The sequence below is a fragment of the Bufo gargarizans genome, unplaced genomic scaffold (assembly GCF_014858855.1).
Source record: "Bufo gargarizans isolate SCDJY-AF-19 unplaced genomic scaffold, ASM1485885v1 original_scaffold_1083_pilon, whole genome shotgun sequence".
Classification (NCBI taxonomy): Eukaryota; Metazoa; Chordata; class Amphibia; order Anura; family Bufonidae; genus Bufo; species Bufo gargarizans.
In genome coordinates, this window is record NW_025334229.1 from 1 (window position 1) to 18,911 (window position 18,911).

Genomic DNA, 18,911 nt, shown 5'->3' on the forward strand with positions numbered 1-18,911 from the left:
CCCGGTGCGATGTGTGTATACGGACAGTGCACAGTACAACTTCCCATCTCCCGGGTGCGATGTGTGTATACGGACAGTGCACAGTACAACTTCCCATCTCCCGGGTGCAATGTGTGTATGCGGACAGTACAACTTCCCATCTCCCGGGTGCGAGTGTGTATACGGACAGTACAACTTCCCATCTCCCGGGTGCAATGTGTGTATGCGGACAGTACAACTTCCCATCTCCCGGGTGCGATGTGTGTATACGGACAGTACAACTTCCCATCTCCCGGGTGCGATGTGTGTATACGGACAGTGCACAGTACAACTTCCCATCTCCCGGGTGCGATGTGTGTATACGGACAGTACAACTTCCCATCTCCCGGGTGCGATGTGTGTATACGGACAGTACAACTTCCCATCTCCCGGGTGCGATGTGTGTATACGGACAGTACAACTTCCCATCTCCCGGGTGCGATGTGTGTATACGGACAGTGCACAGGACAACTTCCCATCTCCCGGGTGCGATGTGTGGATACGGACAGTACAACTTCCCATCTCCCGGGTGCGATGTGTGTATACGGACAGTGCACAGGACAAACTTCCCATCTCCCGGGTGCGATGTGTGTAATAAAGGACAGTACAAACTTCCCATCTCCCGGGTGCGATGTGTGTATACGGACAGTGCACAGTACAACTTCCCATCTCCCGGGTGCGATGTGTGTATACGGACAGTGCACAGTACAACTTCCCATCTCCCGGGTGCGATGTGTGTATACGGACAGTGCACAGTACAACTTCCCATCTCCCGGGTGCGATGTGTGTATACGGACAGTGCACAGTACAACTCCTCGCCCTTATTTACACTCAGACTCAGATGAACTTGAAAAATATAAAACTTTTAATAAATGCACCGTCTCTTTAATTACAATCTTTCTGGTCATTCGTATAATTTATAGGGTGTGGGGCTGCGGGTGACAGGAGGGAGGCTGCGGGTGACAGGAGGGAGGCTGCGGGTGACAAGAGGGAGGCTGTCGGTGACAAGAGGGAGGCTGTGGGTGACCCTGTGCTGACGGGTACCATACGGTATGTACACCGTCTATAGACAGGTCAAGTGACACAGGGCACCACCTCCTCCCCCGCGCAGAGCATGGAAGACGGAATTCCCCCCGGGGGTGGGTTGTCGCATTGTCCTGCGAGGAGGCGGGGCTTATTTGCATATCAGAACGGCACCAGTCAGAGGATACTGTATACACTACCTGCTGACTGGAGGCGGGGCCAGAGTGGTAAAGTCCCGCCCACTGTCCTGATGCAGCGGCAGTAAAGGCGGACAGCTGCGAACGCTTCTACGACAGAGGTCGTGGGCGGCCGGACACAACATACGGTAAATCTCCTCCGTGAAAATGCAATACGAATAAATTATAATATTTAATAGTGGGGGAGGGGGGCAGGAACTTTATTAAAATAAATAAATGGGGAGGGGGGGGTCTGTACAAACAACAGAAGGCACCGAACAACACGATGGCAAGTGCGCAAAACATTTTGCCAAAGTTGTACAAGCAGCATCAAGATGGCAGCTCCTGGCTTCAGTCTCATCAGGAGGCGGGGCAGTGTCCGCTCGCGGCGGCGGCCTCCAGGTCATGTGACAGTCTGTAGTGGTACTATATGAGTTAGTGCATAGACTGCTGGATCCACTGGCTCCTCCCACTGCGACATCAACAGCAGCGGACACGGCTCCCTCACAGGGCGCTGACGCGCCACCTCCTGCGCGGCCAGGAACCACATCATGCGGTCAGAAGACGACTTTTCCGTTAAGGTGGTCACCGGCGTTCAGTCAATGCGCTCCACCTTACCGAGGACCCTCCCCTCATACAGCGGAAGAATGGCGTCGTCATCGCAGATCTCCTCGAATACTGCCCCGCAGTCAAACTCCCGGCTCGCCTTCTTAAAGTAATACCTGAAAGCCAGAAATCGGACGGTGAACGCAAAATACTGACAAAATGACGCGGCACCGCCTTAAGGGGCTCTCCAGAATTCTATAAACTGCAGGCATGGTGGGATTAGGATCGGTTACTCATGTCTTGGGATCAGTGGATGGATTGATAATGTCTGCTCTGTAGAGACATAACTAGTTCATCTCCTGATAGACTCTGTTCATAGACCCCAGGTTTACTGCCCCTCTTATTTGCCCCCAGTTATGGACTATTCTGACTGGCCTCCTGCTCCGTGTATATTATCTGGTTATAATGCTTCATATTGGGGACACAAGTAATCTCGGACTTTTGGGGGTGATTGTGCTCCGCCCCGGGCTGGAAGACGTTGGGGAGGTGAATGACTAGGCCTGGTTGCCTATTGCAACCAATCAAAGCACAGCTTTCATGTCGTATTCTGCTCTTGAGAAGTGAAAGCTGCGCTGTGATTGGTTGCTATGGGTGACCAGGCCTTTCCATGCCTCCCCCTCAGCGCTGTGGCCGGCTACACCTTGGACACGTCACTTGAGCTGCACTGTGCCTTCCTCTGGACGTACGGAGCCTGAGGAGCTGGCGATGGCAGTTGACGTACAGTCCCAGGTAAGGGTCGGGGGGAGGAATACCTTGCGCCTCGTACCTGTAGTTGCCTTTCTTGCTCAGCTGGTCTTTGAAGAGCCCCAGTGTCAGGCTGGGCATCTTCAGCATCCGCCGGTACGGGATCTCCTCTCCGCAGAAGAAGTACGTGAGCGTCAGCTCCGGGCCTAACGTGCTCGGCTGCCTCTTTGGATCTTTTTGTCTGCAAAAAGATAAAAGAGAAATGTTTAAGGTGGCTGATAACAGAGAGCAACAGCATGCCAAAAAGAGAAGCCGCCAGCAAGAGGACATCCCCCCCCGAAGGATCGGGGGATCAGGGGTTAGCATCTACACAGAGGACTATGCCTCGTATACAGCTCAAAAGAGGGTCCGTATGGGACCCCAATATCGGAGATCCTTCTGAACCCTTTTTATGCACCAAAAGACACTTAAAGGGCCGGTGTACTTTAAGCTTCATCACTGTGGAAGAGAAAGTATGGGCAACTTTCTAATAGTATGCTGGAAGATCTTCACTGACAGCAAGCAGAGATGTTTACTAATGAAGAGTGCCTTTTGCTCTAGAATGATGAAGCTGTCCATACAGAAGATTGTACTGGCCCTTTCACCCCCCCCCCCCCATGGTTGCCCCCTCACAATGGGATGAATCTGTGCCTGCAGACGTTATTTACGCCCCTGGGCTGAGGCTACTTACACCTGCGCGGCGATGGCGGATGGACACGGCACGGAGTGACTGCGCTGGTGACTGGAGGATGGACACCTGGAGGAAGAGAAAGCAGCAAATTACAGGAAGCTCGGCTAAGACGCGTGGAAGAGCAATCCCGTGCTGCTGTGCGGGGGTTAAGAGGCGCTGCGCTGGGTATATCTGTGCCGCGGCCGCCGCCATCTCCGAGCAAAAATGCGAATGAATAAAACAAAGAAAAAGTTGGCGAGCAGATGGAAGGAGGCGAGAAGTCGGAGGCGCTCCAGCTGCGCGTTTCATGTCTTGGATTTCGGAAGCAGCAGGCAGCGCAGACAGCTGGAGACTGCGCTGCGCAGGATTGATGAAGAGGAAGGAGACGCGGGGGGTCGGACACGACGCCGGGTAAACAGGAGGGGGAGGGGTGGCTTTGAAGTGGCCTCCAGCGTTACCTGCCGTCTCTGCCCCGCCTACAGAAGTGACATCCAACCGGTCGAGTGCCAGGAAAGATGCCAAAAACAGAAACCGCAATTCACCTAGAGGAGCGCATCGGGTGCTCATTCACATGAACCCGAGCACAAGTACCCAAGATGACCATTAACAGGGGACACCTATGAATATTGGGGGGCAAGTGATTCCACTATGATCCCAACAGAAGCTGTAGGAGTGAGGCATCGGAGCCTCATGCCGCCTATCATCACCTCATGTTTTTGGGGAAGGGGGTGTTATAACGGGACAGTGTCGAGGCCGAAGGTCCTCTATCTGACCATTGGGGGGGTCCTCACCTTTGTTTTGGTCTGGACACCTCCGCCAGCCTCCTGCATGCCTCCTCCAGCTGAGCCAGTGTGTTGACCGACACCACCGTGGTTTCCTGGACAGGTGGGTGCAGGGGCTGCTGGCTCCTCGTGTGGCCACTGGGGGCGCCCCACTGGTGGTGTGGCGCCAGGCGCTCCGCTGATGAGGCTCGGGTGGTCTCGCAAGTTGTGTTCCGCTTGATGTTATGGGCACTGCGGAGAAGATGAGGAGGTGAGCGTCAGAGACAGTGGACAGAAGGTGGTGACACATTTAAAGAGACAAGAACTGCACTCAGAATACTCTGTAGCCCCCAGTACCTGTGAGATCGGTGTTTGCTCGGCCGCTCGTTCTCGCACTCCACCGCCCTCTGCCAGGCCGTCGGTAGGTGCTCTTCCATGGGCAGCTGGTATAGGACTGTGGTGGTGTCTACTCTGCCCTCCCCCAAATGGTCAGAGGTCACTTTCCTCCTGGACAAGGTGCGAGAGCGACTGCTGCCGAGACAGAAGGGAAACGTCAGGACCTGTGTCACCGGCCACCCGGGCACCACCAGCACCGGACCTTACCCCGCAGCGTCCATGTGCAGGAGCGGCAGGTCTCTGCAGTGGGTCCTGGTCTGCAGGAAGCAGCAGTAGTCAGCAGGACTGGTGCAGAGACACTGCACCCGGCGAGCCGCCTCTGCCTCAATCTCCTCTTTCGTCCTGGGCACAGCATGGTGATGGATGTAGTGGTAGTGGTGAACATGTTTGGTGGTCTGTTTGGTGACAAAGCTCTTGGTGAGCACAGGGCAGGGCACTGACTGCACCGCACCTGTAGGCCTCAGGACACGAGTGCGGCCAGGGGAGCATGACCTCCCCACACAGGGCGGAGACTGACAGCTGGGCGTCTTCAGGACTCGTGATAAGTGCTCATCTAGGATGGTCTGAGGGTCATCATCGCAGGAAGTCGGTGGCTGGTGGCTAGAAACCAGGAGATCACGGGGTGCCTGGAAGAAGATGGGGGTCTCACACTCCTCCCGTTCTTCTTCCTGGAAATAAAAATGTGAGACAATGAGGAGAAGCAACAAGGTATCAACTGCCACATTCCACCGGTTACCGAAACAGTTAATATACACTGGAGACCTACAGCTGCTGTACCGGGGCGACGAAACGTTATCACTGCCACATACGGCAGGAGTCGCTGGCGGCACAGCGTCTGTGAGGATCCAGAGCATCAACCCTGGTCCGTGCCATTATTCTGTACGAGAAAGAAGGTCCTGGGGCGGATGAAGCACGTTAGGGCGAGAGAAAACCTGCCGAGGAGGCAGCTATGCGCCTCGTACCTCTTTGATCTGCTGCAGCCTCTCTTCCAGCGTTTGCATCGTCTCTTGTTCCTGTTTAACCTTCTCCAGCCGGGCAATGAGCTCAGCCGCGAAGACTGCCGGTTCTACGGGGGTCATCTCTCTGGGCAGCCGGTGCGTCCTCTATGGAGAGCAGGGAGAAGAGACAGGCATGGTTTAGAGGGAGCCGCGTCCAATCCGTCACATCTCTGAGAGAGGTAGAGAGAAGCGAGGCGGCTGTGAGACTGCTCTGGATATTTATCAGCCAGAGCGGTGGCTTCATGGAGCGGCATCCTGCCCGGCAGCCCTCGCCTACGGCACTAGCAGTTGGTTACACTCTGTGGAACCCCGCTTGTTCCTTCTGTACTACACGCAGCCTATCAGGAGCCGCGCCGAGCTGCAAATCTTCAAAGACACTTGTCAAACATCAAAAAAAATCTGTGAGAGGGGAGGGGACGGCCGAGACAGCGAGAGGAAGAGACAGGCAAGGAGACAGGACCGCAGCAGGATAACGGAGAGATGGAGCGGAGACAGACAGCCAAGGAGCAGGAAGAGACAGAGGAGAAGAGGGGTACATGGAGGACGAAAGAGAGAGAGACAGCTAAGGGAGGAAGAGTCAGAAGAAAAGAGGGGTGCATGGAGGATGAGAGAGAGAGACAGCCAAGGGAGGAAGAGACAGAGGAGAAGAGGTGTACATGGAGGATGAAAGAGAGAGAGAGACAGCCAAGGAGCAGGAAGAGACATTGGAAAAGAGGAGTACATAGAGGATGAAAGAGAGAGAGAGAGACAGCCAAGGGAGGAAGAGACAGAGGAGAAGAGGGGTACATGGAGGATGAGAGAGAAAGACAAACAGCCAAGGGAGGAAGAGACAGAAGAGTGGTACATGGAGGACGAAAGACAGAGAGACAACCAAGGAGCAGGAAGAGACAGAGGAGAAGTGGGGTACATAGAGGATTAGAGATAGAAAGACAGCCAAGGGAGGAAGAGACATCGGAGAAGAGGAGTACATGGAGGATGAAAGAGAGAGAGACAGCCAAGGAGCAGGAAGAGGACGAAAGAGATAGACAGATAGCCAAGATACACAGGGAGAGGAGTGGTACATGGAGGGAGAAATAGAGACAGCCAAGGAACAGGAAGAGACAGAGGAGAAGAGGGGTACATAGGGGAGGAAAGAGGAGCAGGGAGAGGATGATAGAGATAGAAAGACAGCCAAGGAGCAGGAAGAGACAGAAGAAAAGAGGGGTACATGGAGGATGAGAGGAAGACAGCCAGGGGAGGCAGAGACAGAAGAGAAGAGGGGTACATGGAGAATGAGAGCTAGAGAAACAGTCAAGGGAGGAAGAGACAGAAGAAAAGAGGGGTACATGGAGGATAAGAGAAAGACAGCCAAGGAACAGGAAGAGACAGAAGAGAAGAGAGGTACATCCGAGGACGAAAGAGAGAGAGAAAGCCAAAGAGCAGGAAGAGACAGAGGAGACGAGGGGTACAAGTAGGATGAGAGTGAGACAACCAAGGAGCAATAATAGGCAGCGGATGAAAGAGATAGACAGCCAAGACACAGGGGGAGACAGAGGAGAAGAGGGGTACATGGAGGACAAAAGAGAGAGAGAGACAACTAAGGGAGGAAGAGACAGAAGAAAAGAGGGGTGCAAGGAGGATGAGAGAGAGATAGCCAAGGGGGGAAGAAACCGAGGAGAAGAGGTGTACATGGAGGACGAAAGAGATAGAGAGACAGCCTAGGGAGGAAGAGACAGAAGAGGGGTACATGGAGGATGAGAGAGAGAGAGACACACACAGCCAATGAGCAGGAAGAGACATTGGAAAAGAGGAGTACATGGAGAATGAAAGAGAGAGAGACAGCCAAGGGAGGAAGAGACAAATCGGAGAAGAGGAGTACATGGAGGATGAAAGAGAGAGAGAGAGACAGCCAAGGAGCAGGAAGAGGACGAAAGAGATAGACAGCCAAGATACACGGGGAGAGGAGTGGTACATGAAGGGAGAAAGAGAGACAGCCAAGGGAGGAAGAGACAGAAGAGAAGAGGGGTACATGGAGGATCATAGAGAGACAGCCAAGGAGCAGGAAGAGACAGAAGAAAAGAGGGGCACATGGAGGATGAGAGATAGAGAGACAGCCAAGGAACAGAGAGAGACAGAGGAGAAGAGGGGTACAAGTAGGATGATAGAGAGACAGCCAAGACACAGGAGGAGATGGAGGAGAGTAGGGGTACATAGAAGATGAGAGAGAGTGAGAGACAGCTAAAGGCCAGGGAGAGATGGAGGAGAAAAGGGGTACATGGAGGATGAAAAATTAGACAGCGAGAGACAGAGAATGGAGGAATTAGAGGCAAGGGGAAATGAAATAGAAGAGGGTCACATGGAAGATGAAAGAGAGGTAGAGAGAGACAGCCAAAACACAGGGGGAGACAGAGAAGACAGGGAGGACTAAAGAGGTATAGAGACAGTCAAGAGGAAGAAGGAGACAGAGGACAAAAGAGCTAGAGAGAGAGCCAAGGGACGGGGAGACAGAGAGAAGACGGGTACATGGAAGAAGTAAACGGTAGAGAGAGACAACCAAGAGACAGAGGAGAAGAGAGTCACATAGAAGAAGAAAATGGTAAAGAGAGAAGCCAACTGATCAAGGAGGAGACAGAGGATGAAAGAGGTAGAGGCAGGGGGAAACGAAGGAGACAGCCAAGACACGGGAGACAGAGAGAAGAGAGGCACATGGGGATCACATAGAAGCTGAAAGAGGTAGAGAGAGACAGCCAAGAAACTGATGAAGACGTCACATAGAAGACGAAGACTGTAGAAAGAGAAAACCAAGAGACAGAGGAGAAGAAAGTCACAAGGAAGAAAAAAGTGATGGAGAGAGACAGCCAAGATATAGAGGAAGGGACAGAGGACAAGAGAGTCACATGGAAGAAGAACATGGTAGAGACAGCCAAGAGACAGAGGAGAAGAGAGTCACAAGGAAGAAGAAAGTGGTGGAGAGACCACCAAGAGATCGAGGGAGAGAAGAGTCACATGGAAGAAGAAAGTGATGGAGAGAGACAGCTAAGATATAGAGGAAGAAAAAGAGGACAAGAGAGTCACATAGAAGAAAGACGTGGTAGAGGCAGCCAAGAGACAGAGGTGAAACGTGTCACATGGAAGAAGAAAGTGATTGAGAGAGACAGCCAAGAGATAAAGGAAGAGACAGTAGAAGAGAGTCACACGGAAAAATAAAGTGGTAGAGACGGACAGCCAAGAGACAGAGGAGAAGATGGTCACATGGAAGAATGTGGTAGAAAGAGACAGCTAAGAGATCGAGGAAGAGACAGGAGGAGAGAGTCACATGGAAGAAGAATGTGGTAGAGAGAGACAGCCAAGAGATAGCGGAAGAGACAGAGGAGAAGATGGTCACATGGAAGAAGAATGTGGTAAAGAGAGAGCCAAGATGGAGGAAGAGACAATGCATAAAAGGGTCACACGAAGGACTAAGAAGGTGGAGACAGAGGTTGCAAGACGGGAAGAAGGACAATAGGTTCAGGACAATAATGGTCTGCAAAGGAAGAAGACAGAGAATAAGCAGAAGAGAACACAAGGACTGAGACAGCCGGACAGTGTCCAGACTGAGACCACAATCACGAGATGACCAAGATGGGCTGGAAACAGCCGGCCATGACACGAGACTTCACTGTTCCTCCAGGGCAGTTACCCAGAAGCCTGTGCAGCTACAGTAGGGGTCTCTGATACACTGTGGCCCCTACCAGCCTCCCCCGGGGCCCCTGAGCCAATGAGATGACTGCAGAAGAGCTGCCACCGGCACCACATAGAGCACGCCCCTCAGATATCGGGGAGGGGCTGCCCATATACACCGCCCCCTAATAGTCAGATAGCTGTAGACGGCTGTACTCACAGGGAAATGAGGTAGCGGCACCTGCCCGTTGGCCTTGATGCTGCGGTTCATCTCCCTCTGATGCTGCTTCTTGTTGCTGGAGCGGTACGGAGGAATGCCATCCCTGCCAGAGAGAGACGGGTGGAGGGTCAGAGGGGTGCCGAGGCAGTACCAGGCGGAGGGTCAGATGGGTGCCGGGGCAGTACCGGGCAGAGGATCAGAAGGGTGACGGAGCAGTACCGGGCGGAGGATCAGAGGGGTGCAAGAGCAGTACCGGACGGAGGGTCAAAGGGGTGACGGTGCAGTACCGGGCGGAGGGTCAGAGGGATGCCGGGGCAGTACAGGGCGGAGGGTCAGAGGGGTGCCGGGGCAGTACCGGGCGGAGGGTCAGGCGGGTGTCGGGGCAGTACCGGGCAGAGGATGAGAAGGGTGACGGAGCAGTACCGGGCGGAGGATCAGAGGGGTGCAAGAGCAGTACCGGACGGAGGGTCAAAGGGGTGCCGGTGCAGTACCGGGCGGAGGGTCAGAGGGATGCCGGGGCAGTACAGGGCGGAGGGTCAGAGGGGTGCTGGAGCAGTATCGGGCGGAGGGTCAGAGGGGTGCCGGGGCAGTAACGAGCGAAAGGTTAGATGGGTGCCGGGGCAGAACCGGGCGGAGGGTCAGAGGGGTGCCGGGGCAGTACCGGGCGGAGGGTCAGAGGGGTGCCGGAGCAGTATCGGGCGGAGGGTCAGAGGGGTGCCGGAGCAGTATCGGGCGGAGGGTCAGAGGGGTGTCGAGGCAGTACCGGGCGGAGGGTCAGAGGGGTGCCGGGGCAGTACCGGGCGGAGGGTCAGAGGGGTGCTGGAGCAGTTTTGGGCGGAGGGTCAGAGGGGTGCCGGAGCAGTATCGGGCGGAGGGTCAGAGGGGTGCCGGAGCAGTACCGGGCGGAGGGTCAGAGGGTTGCCGGAGCAGTATCGGGCGGAGGGTCAGAGGGGTGCCGGAGCAGTACCGGGCGGAGGGTCAGAGGGGTGTCGAGGCAGTACCGGGCGGAGGGTCAGAGGGTTGCCGGGGCATTGTTATACAATTTGAACCCCAGAAATGGTGGGGACCGTCAATCTGCAATCTGCGCTGCTGCCACCAGAGGGAGACACAGTGACACCTGACATTCTGCATGTGGTAGCGCATGATTGAGGTGTATACAGGTGTATACATACATGTGTAGGCTGCACACGGCTGGCGGCAGCTGCTACAGCACAGGCCAGCAGGCGCTTTAACCCTTGCCGCTGGCAGGCATACAGATAGGCGGCCATGGCACAGTCTGCGAGAAGAAGCCCTCGAGTCCCTGCAGAAAATAGTGCTGCAGCAGCTTTGAAAGCAATTCGGTTGCATAAGTATTCAGCCCCACAGCAGCAGCTGCACAACCACATCAAAAGATCAGGTGATCTGTACAGTAAAGAGCGGTGTATACAGGAGAAGGTGATCTTTACTGTAAGAGCAGTGTATACAGGAGAAGGTGATCTTTACTGTAAGAGCAGTGTATACAGGATCATGTGATCTGTACTGTAAGAGCAGTGTATACAGGAGAGGGTGATCTGTACAGTAAAGAGCGGTGTATACAGGAGAAGGTGATCTTTACTGTAAGAGCAGTGTATACAGGAGAAGGTGATCTTTACTGTAAGAGCAGTGTATACAGGATCATGTGATCTGTACTGTAAGAGCAGTGTATACAGGAGCAGGTGATTTGTACTGTAAGAGCAGTGTATACAGGAGAAGGCGATCTTTACTGTAAGAGCAGTGTATATAGGATAGGGTGATCTTTACTGTAAGAGCAGTGTTTACAGGAGAGGGCGATCTTTACTGTAAGAGCAGTGTTCACAGGAGAGGGCGCTCTTTACTGTAAGAGCAGTGTATACAGGAGAGGGCGATCTTTACTGCAAGAGCAGTGTATACAGGAGAGGGTGATCTTTACTGTAAGAGCAATGTATACAGGAGAGGGAGATCTTTACTGTAAGAGCAGTGTATACAGGAGAGGGCGATCTTTACTGTAAGAGCAGTGTTTACAGGAGAGGGCGATCTTTACTGCAAGAGCAGTGTATACAGGAGAAGGTGATCTTTACTGCAAGAGCAGTGTTCACAGGAGAAGGTGATCTTTACTGCAAGAGCAGTGTTCACAGGAGAGGGCGATCTTTACTGCAAGAGCAGTGTATACAGGAGAGGGTGATCTTTACTGTAAGAGCAGTGTATACAGGAGAGGGTGATCTTTACTGTAAGAGCAGTGTTTACAGGAGAGGGCGATCTTTACTGTAAGAGCAGTGTTCACAGGAGAGGGCGCTCTTTACTGTAAGAGCAGTGTATACAGGAGAGGGCGATCTTTACTGCAAGAGCAGTGTATACAGGAGAGGGTGATCTTTACTGTAAGAGCAATGTATACAGGAGAGGGAGATCTTTACTGTAAGAGCAGTGTATACAGGAGAGGGCGATCTTTACTGTAAGAGCAGTGTTTACAGGAGAGGGCGATCTTTACTGCAAGAGCAGTGTATACAGGAGAAGGTGATCTTTACTGCAAGAGCAGTGTTCACAGGAGAAGGTGATCTTTACTGCAAGAGCAGTGTTCACAGGAGAGGGCGATCTTTACTGCAAGAGCAGTGTATACAGGAGAGGGTGATCTTTACTGTAAGAGCAGTGTATACAGGAGAAGGCGATCTTTACTGCAAGAGCAGTGTTCACAGGAGAGGGCGATCTTTACTGCAAGAGCAGTGTTCACAGGAGAGGGTGATCTTTACTGCAAGAGCAGTGTATACAGGAGAGGGCGATCTTTACTGCAAGAGCAGTGTATACAGGAGAGGGTGATCTTTACTGCAAGAGCAGTGTATACAGGAGAAGGTGATCTTTACTGTAAGAGCAATGTATACAGGAGAAGGTGATCTTTACTGTAAGAGCAGTGTATACAGGAGAGGGTGATCTTTACTGCAAGAGCAGTGTATACAGGAGAAGGTGATCTTTACTGCAAGAGCAGTGTATACAGGAGAGGGCGATCTTTACTGTAAGAGCAGTGTATACAGGAGAGGGTGATCTTTACTGCAAGAGCGGTGTATACAGGAGAGGGTGATCTTTACTGTAAGAGCAGTGTATACAGGAGAGGGTGATCTTTACTGCAAGAGCAGTGTATACAGGAGAGGGTGATCTTTACTGCAAGAGCAGTGTATACAGGAGAGGGCGATCTTTACTGCAAGAGCAGTGTATACAGGAGAGGGTGATCTTTACTGCAAGAGCAGTGTATACAGGAGAGGGCGATCTTTACTGTAAGAGCAGTGTATACAGGAGAGGGTGATCTTTACTGCAAGAGCGGTGTATACAGGAGAGGGTGATCTTTACTGCAAGAGCAGTGTATACAGGAGAGGGCGATCTGTACTGTAAGAGCAGTGTATACAGGAGAAGGTGATCTTTACTGTAAGAGCAGTGTTTACAGGAGAGGGCGATCTTTACTGTAAGAGCAGTGTTTACAGGAGAGGGCGATCTTTACTGCAAGAGCAGTGTATACAGGAGAGGGCGATCTTTACTGCAAGAGCAGTGTATACAGGAGAGGGCGATCTTTACTGTAAGAGCAGTGTATACAGGAGAGGGCGATCTTTACTGTAAGAGCAATGTATACAGGAGAGGGCGATCTTTACTGTAAGAGCAGTGTTTACAGGAGAGGGCGATCTTTACTGTAAGAGCAGTGTTTACAGGAGAGGGCGATCTTTACTGTAAGAGCAGTGTATACAGGAGAGGGCGATCTGTACTGTAAGAGCAGTGTATACAGGAGAAGGTGATCTTTACTGTAAGAGCAGTGTTTACAGGAGAGGGCGATCTTTACTGCAAGAGCAGTGTATACAGGAGAGGGCGATCTTTACTGCAAGAGCAGTGTATACAGGAGAGGGTGATCTTTACTGCAAGAGCAGTGTATACAGGAGAGGGCGATCTTTACTGTAAGAGCAGTGTTTACAGGAGAGGGCGATCTTTACTGTAAGAGCAGTGTATACAGGGGCAGGTGATCTTTACTGCAAGAGCAGTGTTCACAGGAGAGGGCGATCTTTACTGCAAGAGCAGTGTTCACAGGAGAGGGTGATCTTTACTGCAAGAGCAGTGTATACAGGAGAGGGCGATCTTTACTGTAAGAGCAGTGTTTACAGGAGAGGGTGATCTTTACTGTAAGAGCAGTGTATACAGGAGAGGGTGATCTGTACTGTAAGAGCAGTGTATACAGGAGAGGGCGATCTTTACTGTAAGAGCAGTGTATACAGGAGAGGGCGATCTTTACTGTAAGAGCAGTGTATACAGGAGAGGGTGATCTGTACTGTAAGAGCAGTGTATACAGGAGAGGGTGATCTTTACTGTAAGAGCAGTGTATACAGGAGAGGGTGATCTTTACTGCAAGAGCAGTGTATACAGGAGAGGGTGATCTTTACAGTAAGAGCAGTGTATACAGGAGAGGGTGATCTGTACTGTAAGAGCAGTGTATACAGGAGAGGGCGATCTTTACTGTAAGAGCAGTGTATACAGGAGAGGGCGATCTTTACTGTAAGAGCAGTGTATACAGGAGAGGGTGATCTTTACAGTAAGGGTAATACATATATTTAAGTGATGTCTGAGGTAGGTGATCTTTACTGTAAGAGTAGTGCCCATAGGCAGAAGTCGAGCAAAATAAATGACATGTCCACGATTTAGGGAAACATTAACCCCTTGTTTCCAGGCTACAGCCCACATGAGAACTAATTCACAGTTGCTACATGCAAAAAAGTGGGTTCTGCGATGTCACTGCTATCATGACCTCTCGGGTGTATATAGAAGATGAAGGGCTACTTACACGCTGCTGTCTGTCATTGACATGGAGTCGTCCGTCATGGCGTCACTGGAGATCTCGCTCTCGTTGGCACTGGTGGTCGGAGCGAACACATATCCTGAACTGACATGGTAAGGATTGATAGGTTCGCTCCTCTGGTATGACCTTAAAGAGGCAGGAACAGTTACTGAGTGACGTCCATCGGCCGCTGTACGGTTCTATATGTAATGTCAGATTCTCTCTCCATGCTTATGGAGTGGGCGGGCTCTTCCTGGTGTGATGTCAGAGCCGCGCCGTGTGCTCTCAGCCAATTAGATATTTCCTCTGCTGCTCCCCCTCCCCTCTCACAGCGTGCAGTGCCTCCCAGAGATAAACAGAACTGCAGCTGCATCCCCCTCCTCCCTCCCTGTGCAGTATATACCAACCACGTTATACTATACAGAGTGATATATACATACCATATATAGGTGATCACTGTATATTGCGGTTATATTATAATATACACAGGGATATTTAATATGTTCAGTATATAGGTGATTACAGTATATAGGGGCGTTATAATATACAGATGTATATGTAATATATACAGTATATAGGTGATTTCACTATATAGGGGCCATGTTACTATACACAGACAGACATATGTAATATATAGTATATAGGTGATTACTGTATATTGCGGTTATATTATAATATACAGAGAGATGTGTTATATATATACAGTATATAAGTGATTACAGTATATAGGGGCCATGTTATAATATGTAGAGAGATATGCAATATATACTGTATATAGGTGATTACAGTATATAGGGGCCATGTTATAATATACAGAGGGATATGTAATATATACCGTATATAGGTGATTACAGTATATAGGGGCCATGTTATAATATACAGAGGGATATGTAATATATACCGTATATAGGTGATTACAGTATATAGGGGATATGTTATATTATACAGAGGGATCTGTAAGATATACAGTATATAGGTGATTACAGTATACATGGGATATGCTATATTATACAGAGGGATCTGTAAGATATACAGTATATAGGTGATTACAGTATATAGGGGATATGTTATATTATACAGAGGGATCTGTAAGATATACAGTATATAGGTGATTGCAGTATATAGGGGATATGTTATATTATACAGAGGGATCTGTAAGATATACAGTATATAGGTGATTACAGTATACATGGGATATGCTATATTATACAGAGGGATCTGTAAGATATACAGTATAGAGGTGATTACAGTATACATGGGATATGTTATATTATACAGAGGGATCTGTAAGATATACAGTATATAGGTGATTACAGTATATAGGGGATATGTTATATTATACAGAGGGATATGTAATATTTACAGTATATGGGTGATTGCAGTATATAGGGGCCAGGTGATTTATATACTTCGCTCTGTATATTATAAGTGCAGATTACAGGGCGCAGACGCCACCGTTCCTCTGCGTTATTCTTCTTGAAGCTTTAACCCTTTTCATGTCTCTTCCTCCGACCATAAAGTCATTCGCTTCTTTTAAGTGTCACCCGGGTAATGAGGGGGTCAGAGGCAATATGGAGTAGAAGGTGAGATGCTCTGCAGCAGAATACCATTGCATCAATAAATATGGGTGCCCAAGGGCCAGGAGCCCCCCACCCATATCTGTCAGTGCAGGAGCTATGTAGTTATGTCCCACTGATTACATAGCACCACCATATGCCACTGCGCAGTGCACAGACCGATGGCCCTCACACTGGGGGCCACAGTAATGGACTATCTTCTGTCCTCAGCCCACACCGCCAGCTGCCATGGATAGTCAGGCTGGCGGTGCGGCTGCTGTCATCCAGCAGAGGGCGCCCTCTCACTCAGCCTGTCCAGCCAAGTTCACCTGGGGTCGTGAGGGTAAGAGAGGTGCAGAACCTCATTATGGAGGTCACCCAGCTGTCATGGTGCTCAACATGGGGCTCACGATGTACAATGCAACAAATCATCACCTGAACCCCAAAACAGAGGCACCGGGGTGTGAATATATACACAATGCTCAGTAAAAGGCACACAAAATATTGGTGCCATTCAATGATGATGATGTCGGACATCTTATGAGATCTACAGAAGTCTTGTCCCAATAATTCAGATCTATAATGGGACAATTACACTGGACCAGTAAGGGGTATGACCTGTGGGTGGAGATGGAGGTGACACAGGGTCCTACCTGTAGCAGCTGTCTATGCTTTCCCTGGCTCGTGAGCTTGCAGTCGCCCTCAGAGCTTTGCTGCTCAGCCCCACCACGGATGGCGAGCCCTTGGCTTTGAGTTCCACACAGTTGAGTTCCTCTTCCTCGTTCAAGGTGGGTAGGTAGCCAGTGACCAGCTTTAAGCTCCCAAGGGCCATGCTGTTGACATGAGCTGCGTTCTCCCCCCCAGTCCTGACATATTCGATGTAAATATCAGAGGTGAGGAACATCTGGTAAGCATTGTCCTCCATCAGTATCTGGATCTCAGCCTGGGCTTGGTCAAACATGGTGGAGTCAATCTGCTGCCTCTTCATGCAATCCCGTATGAAAACTTTGGTTGCCAGCTTGAGCTGTCTGGCCACAACGCTGTAGTTCTCGATGTACCTCTTGTGAATAGCTTTGGCCACCCGCAGGGTTTTGGTATCCATAAGGTCCATCTGCCTGAATCCATTGCAGGCGAACCAGAAGTCTAAGGTGTCCACACATTTCTCTCTCTCCAGGAAGGTCCGGAAGAGATGGGCCCCATCCTGGTCCCCCAGTAAGGAATGCAGGGACTTGGCCCATCTAACCAGATGCAAATCCGGAGATGCACTCCCCTCTGGTTCCCCCAAACCATCGTCATTCCTCCTAGGGTTGATGGGAAGTGACACAGACTTTGATCTTTGGCTTTTGGTGTGGAGCTGGCACAGCTTCTGGCCTTCCTCCCCTGGCACAGGTGGCCGCGGGGCGTCTTCCCTGAAGCTGCCGCTCTCATCGTTGAGATGAGTCACAGCTCGGGCGCTCATGACTCTCTAATTCGTATTGTGCGCTGTGAATTCCTATGTAATCTGGAGTCAGCGGGGGATCCTGCGAGTCTTCTTCTCTCTGGAAATGAAAGAAGGGATTGATCTAATCACAACCAGATCCTTCCGACATCAAAAGGCAAAGTAAACAGGCTTTTCAGGTCCTTGCCGCTGCCGAGCGAATCAGGGGCGCCCCAGTACAAGAAGAGATACCGTGGTGGGCAGGCAGAGAGGCCTGGAGAGTAGAACGGGGGGACCCTGTCTTTATTACTGACAGGTTGGTGCCCATCTAGTGGGGGCATCTGAGCTAGATCTGGGATGCACTGCAGACGTCTGCAGGTGAAATTCATTTTGGAGCCCTCTCCTCCCGCAGCGCCTGTCACCCCCCACCACCAACAGCATCTGGTTCTGATCCTTAAATTAGAGGGAGCGCTCCATCACCACCCAGCAGAAAACACAACGCTCACCAGCAGATTGTCAAATATTCAGTGCAGCTTCTGCCCGCTGTACACAACATCATCCTCTACATGCCAGGGGGCTGCAAACATGGCAACCCACATCAATATAAACTACACCACTAATCCAGCATACAACCCAGCACATCATATAGGATGCCCTCCTGCCATACACCCAGCACATCATATAGGATGCCCTCCTTCCATACCCCCAGCACATCATATAGGATGCCCTCCTGCCATACACCCAGCACATCATATAGGATGCCCTCCTGCCATACTCCCAGCACATCATATAGGATGTCCTCCTGCCATACCCTCAGTACATCATATAGGATGCCCTCCTGCCATACACCCAGCACATCATATAGGATGTCCTCCTGCCATACACCCAGCACATCATATAGGATGCCCTCCTGCCATACCCTCAGTACATCATATAGGATGCCCCCCTTCCATACACCCAGCACATCATACAGGATGTCCTCCTGCCATACCCCTAGCACATCATATAGGATGCCCCCCTTCCATACACCCAGCACATCATACAGGATGTCCTCCTGCCATACCCTCAGTACATCATATAGGATGCCCTCCTTCCATACCCCCAGCACATCATATAGGATGCCCTCCTGCCATACCCTCAGCACATCATACAGGATGTCCTCCTGCCATACCCTCAGTACATCATATAGGATGCCCTCCTGCCATACCCTCAGTACATCATATAGGATGCCCTCCTTCCATACCCCCAGCACATCATATAGGATGCCCTCCTGCCATACCCCCAGCACATCATACAGGATGTCCTCCTGCCATACCCTCAGTACATCATACAGGATGCCCCCCTTCCATACACCCAGCACATCATACAGGATGCCCTCCTGCCATACCCTCAGCACATCATACAGGATGTCCTCCTGCCATACCCTCAGTACATCATATAGGATGCCCTCCTGCCATACCCTCAGTACATCATATAGGATGCCCTCCTTCCATACCCCCAGCACATCATATAGGATGCCCTCCTGCCATACCCCCAGCACATCATACAGGATGTCCTCCTGCCATACCCTCAGTACATCATACAGGATGCCCCCCTTCCATACACCCAGCATATCATACAGGATGTCCTCCTGCCATACCCTCAGCACATCATATAGGATGCCCTCCTTCCATACCCCCAGCACATCATATAGGATGTCCTCCTGCCATACCCTCAGTACATCATATAGGATGCCCTCCTGCCATACTCCCAGCACATCATACAGGATGTCCTCCTTCCATACCCCCAGCACATCATACAGGATGCCCTCCTGCCATACACCCAGCACATCATATAGGATGCCCTCCTGCCATACCCTCAGTACATCATATAGGATGCCCTCCTGCCATACCCCTAGCACATCATATAGG

The 18,911-nt window shown here is 51.1% G+C and overlaps 1 protein-coding gene across 5 annotated transcripts in view; it reads right to left on the minus strand.

Moving 5' to 3' along the window:
* Nucleotides 1–923: 923 nt before the first annotated feature.
* AXIN2 (axin 2) overlaps nucleotides 924–18,911 on the minus strand; it is a 52,001-nt gene continuing 34,013 nt past the window's right edge. For 3 of the 5 annotated variants that reach the window (XM_044273737.1, XM_044273736.1, XM_044273738.1), the window contains exons 2-11: nucleotides 16,238–17,122; nucleotides 14,035–14,175; nucleotides 9,231–9,333; nucleotides 5,336–5,476; nucleotides 4,581–5,041; nucleotides 4,335–4,508; nucleotides 4,008–4,229; nucleotides 3,238–3,303; nucleotides 2,590–2,748; nucleotides 924–1,939 (exon numbers count right to left, since the gene is read on the minus strand). In XM_044273737.1, the coding sequence (XP_044129672.1) occupies nucleotides 1,813–1,939; nucleotides 2,590–2,748; nucleotides 3,238–3,303; nucleotides 4,008–4,229; nucleotides 4,335–4,508; nucleotides 4,581–5,041; nucleotides 5,336–5,476; nucleotides 9,231–9,333; nucleotides 14,035–14,175; nucleotides 16,238–17,043 (2,400 nt within the window). In that variant the 5' untranslated portion in view covers nucleotides 17,044–17,122 and the 3' untranslated portion in view covers nucleotides 924–1,812. The remainder of the gene's footprint in view (nucleotides 1,940–2,589; nucleotides 2,749–3,237; nucleotides 3,304–4,007; nucleotides 4,230–4,334; nucleotides 4,509–4,580; nucleotides 5,042–5,335; nucleotides 5,477–9,230; nucleotides 9,334–14,034; nucleotides 14,176–16,237; nucleotides 17,123–18,911) is intronic. The other 2 variants (XM_044273739.1, XM_044273741.1) reach the window with 2 other exon arrangements.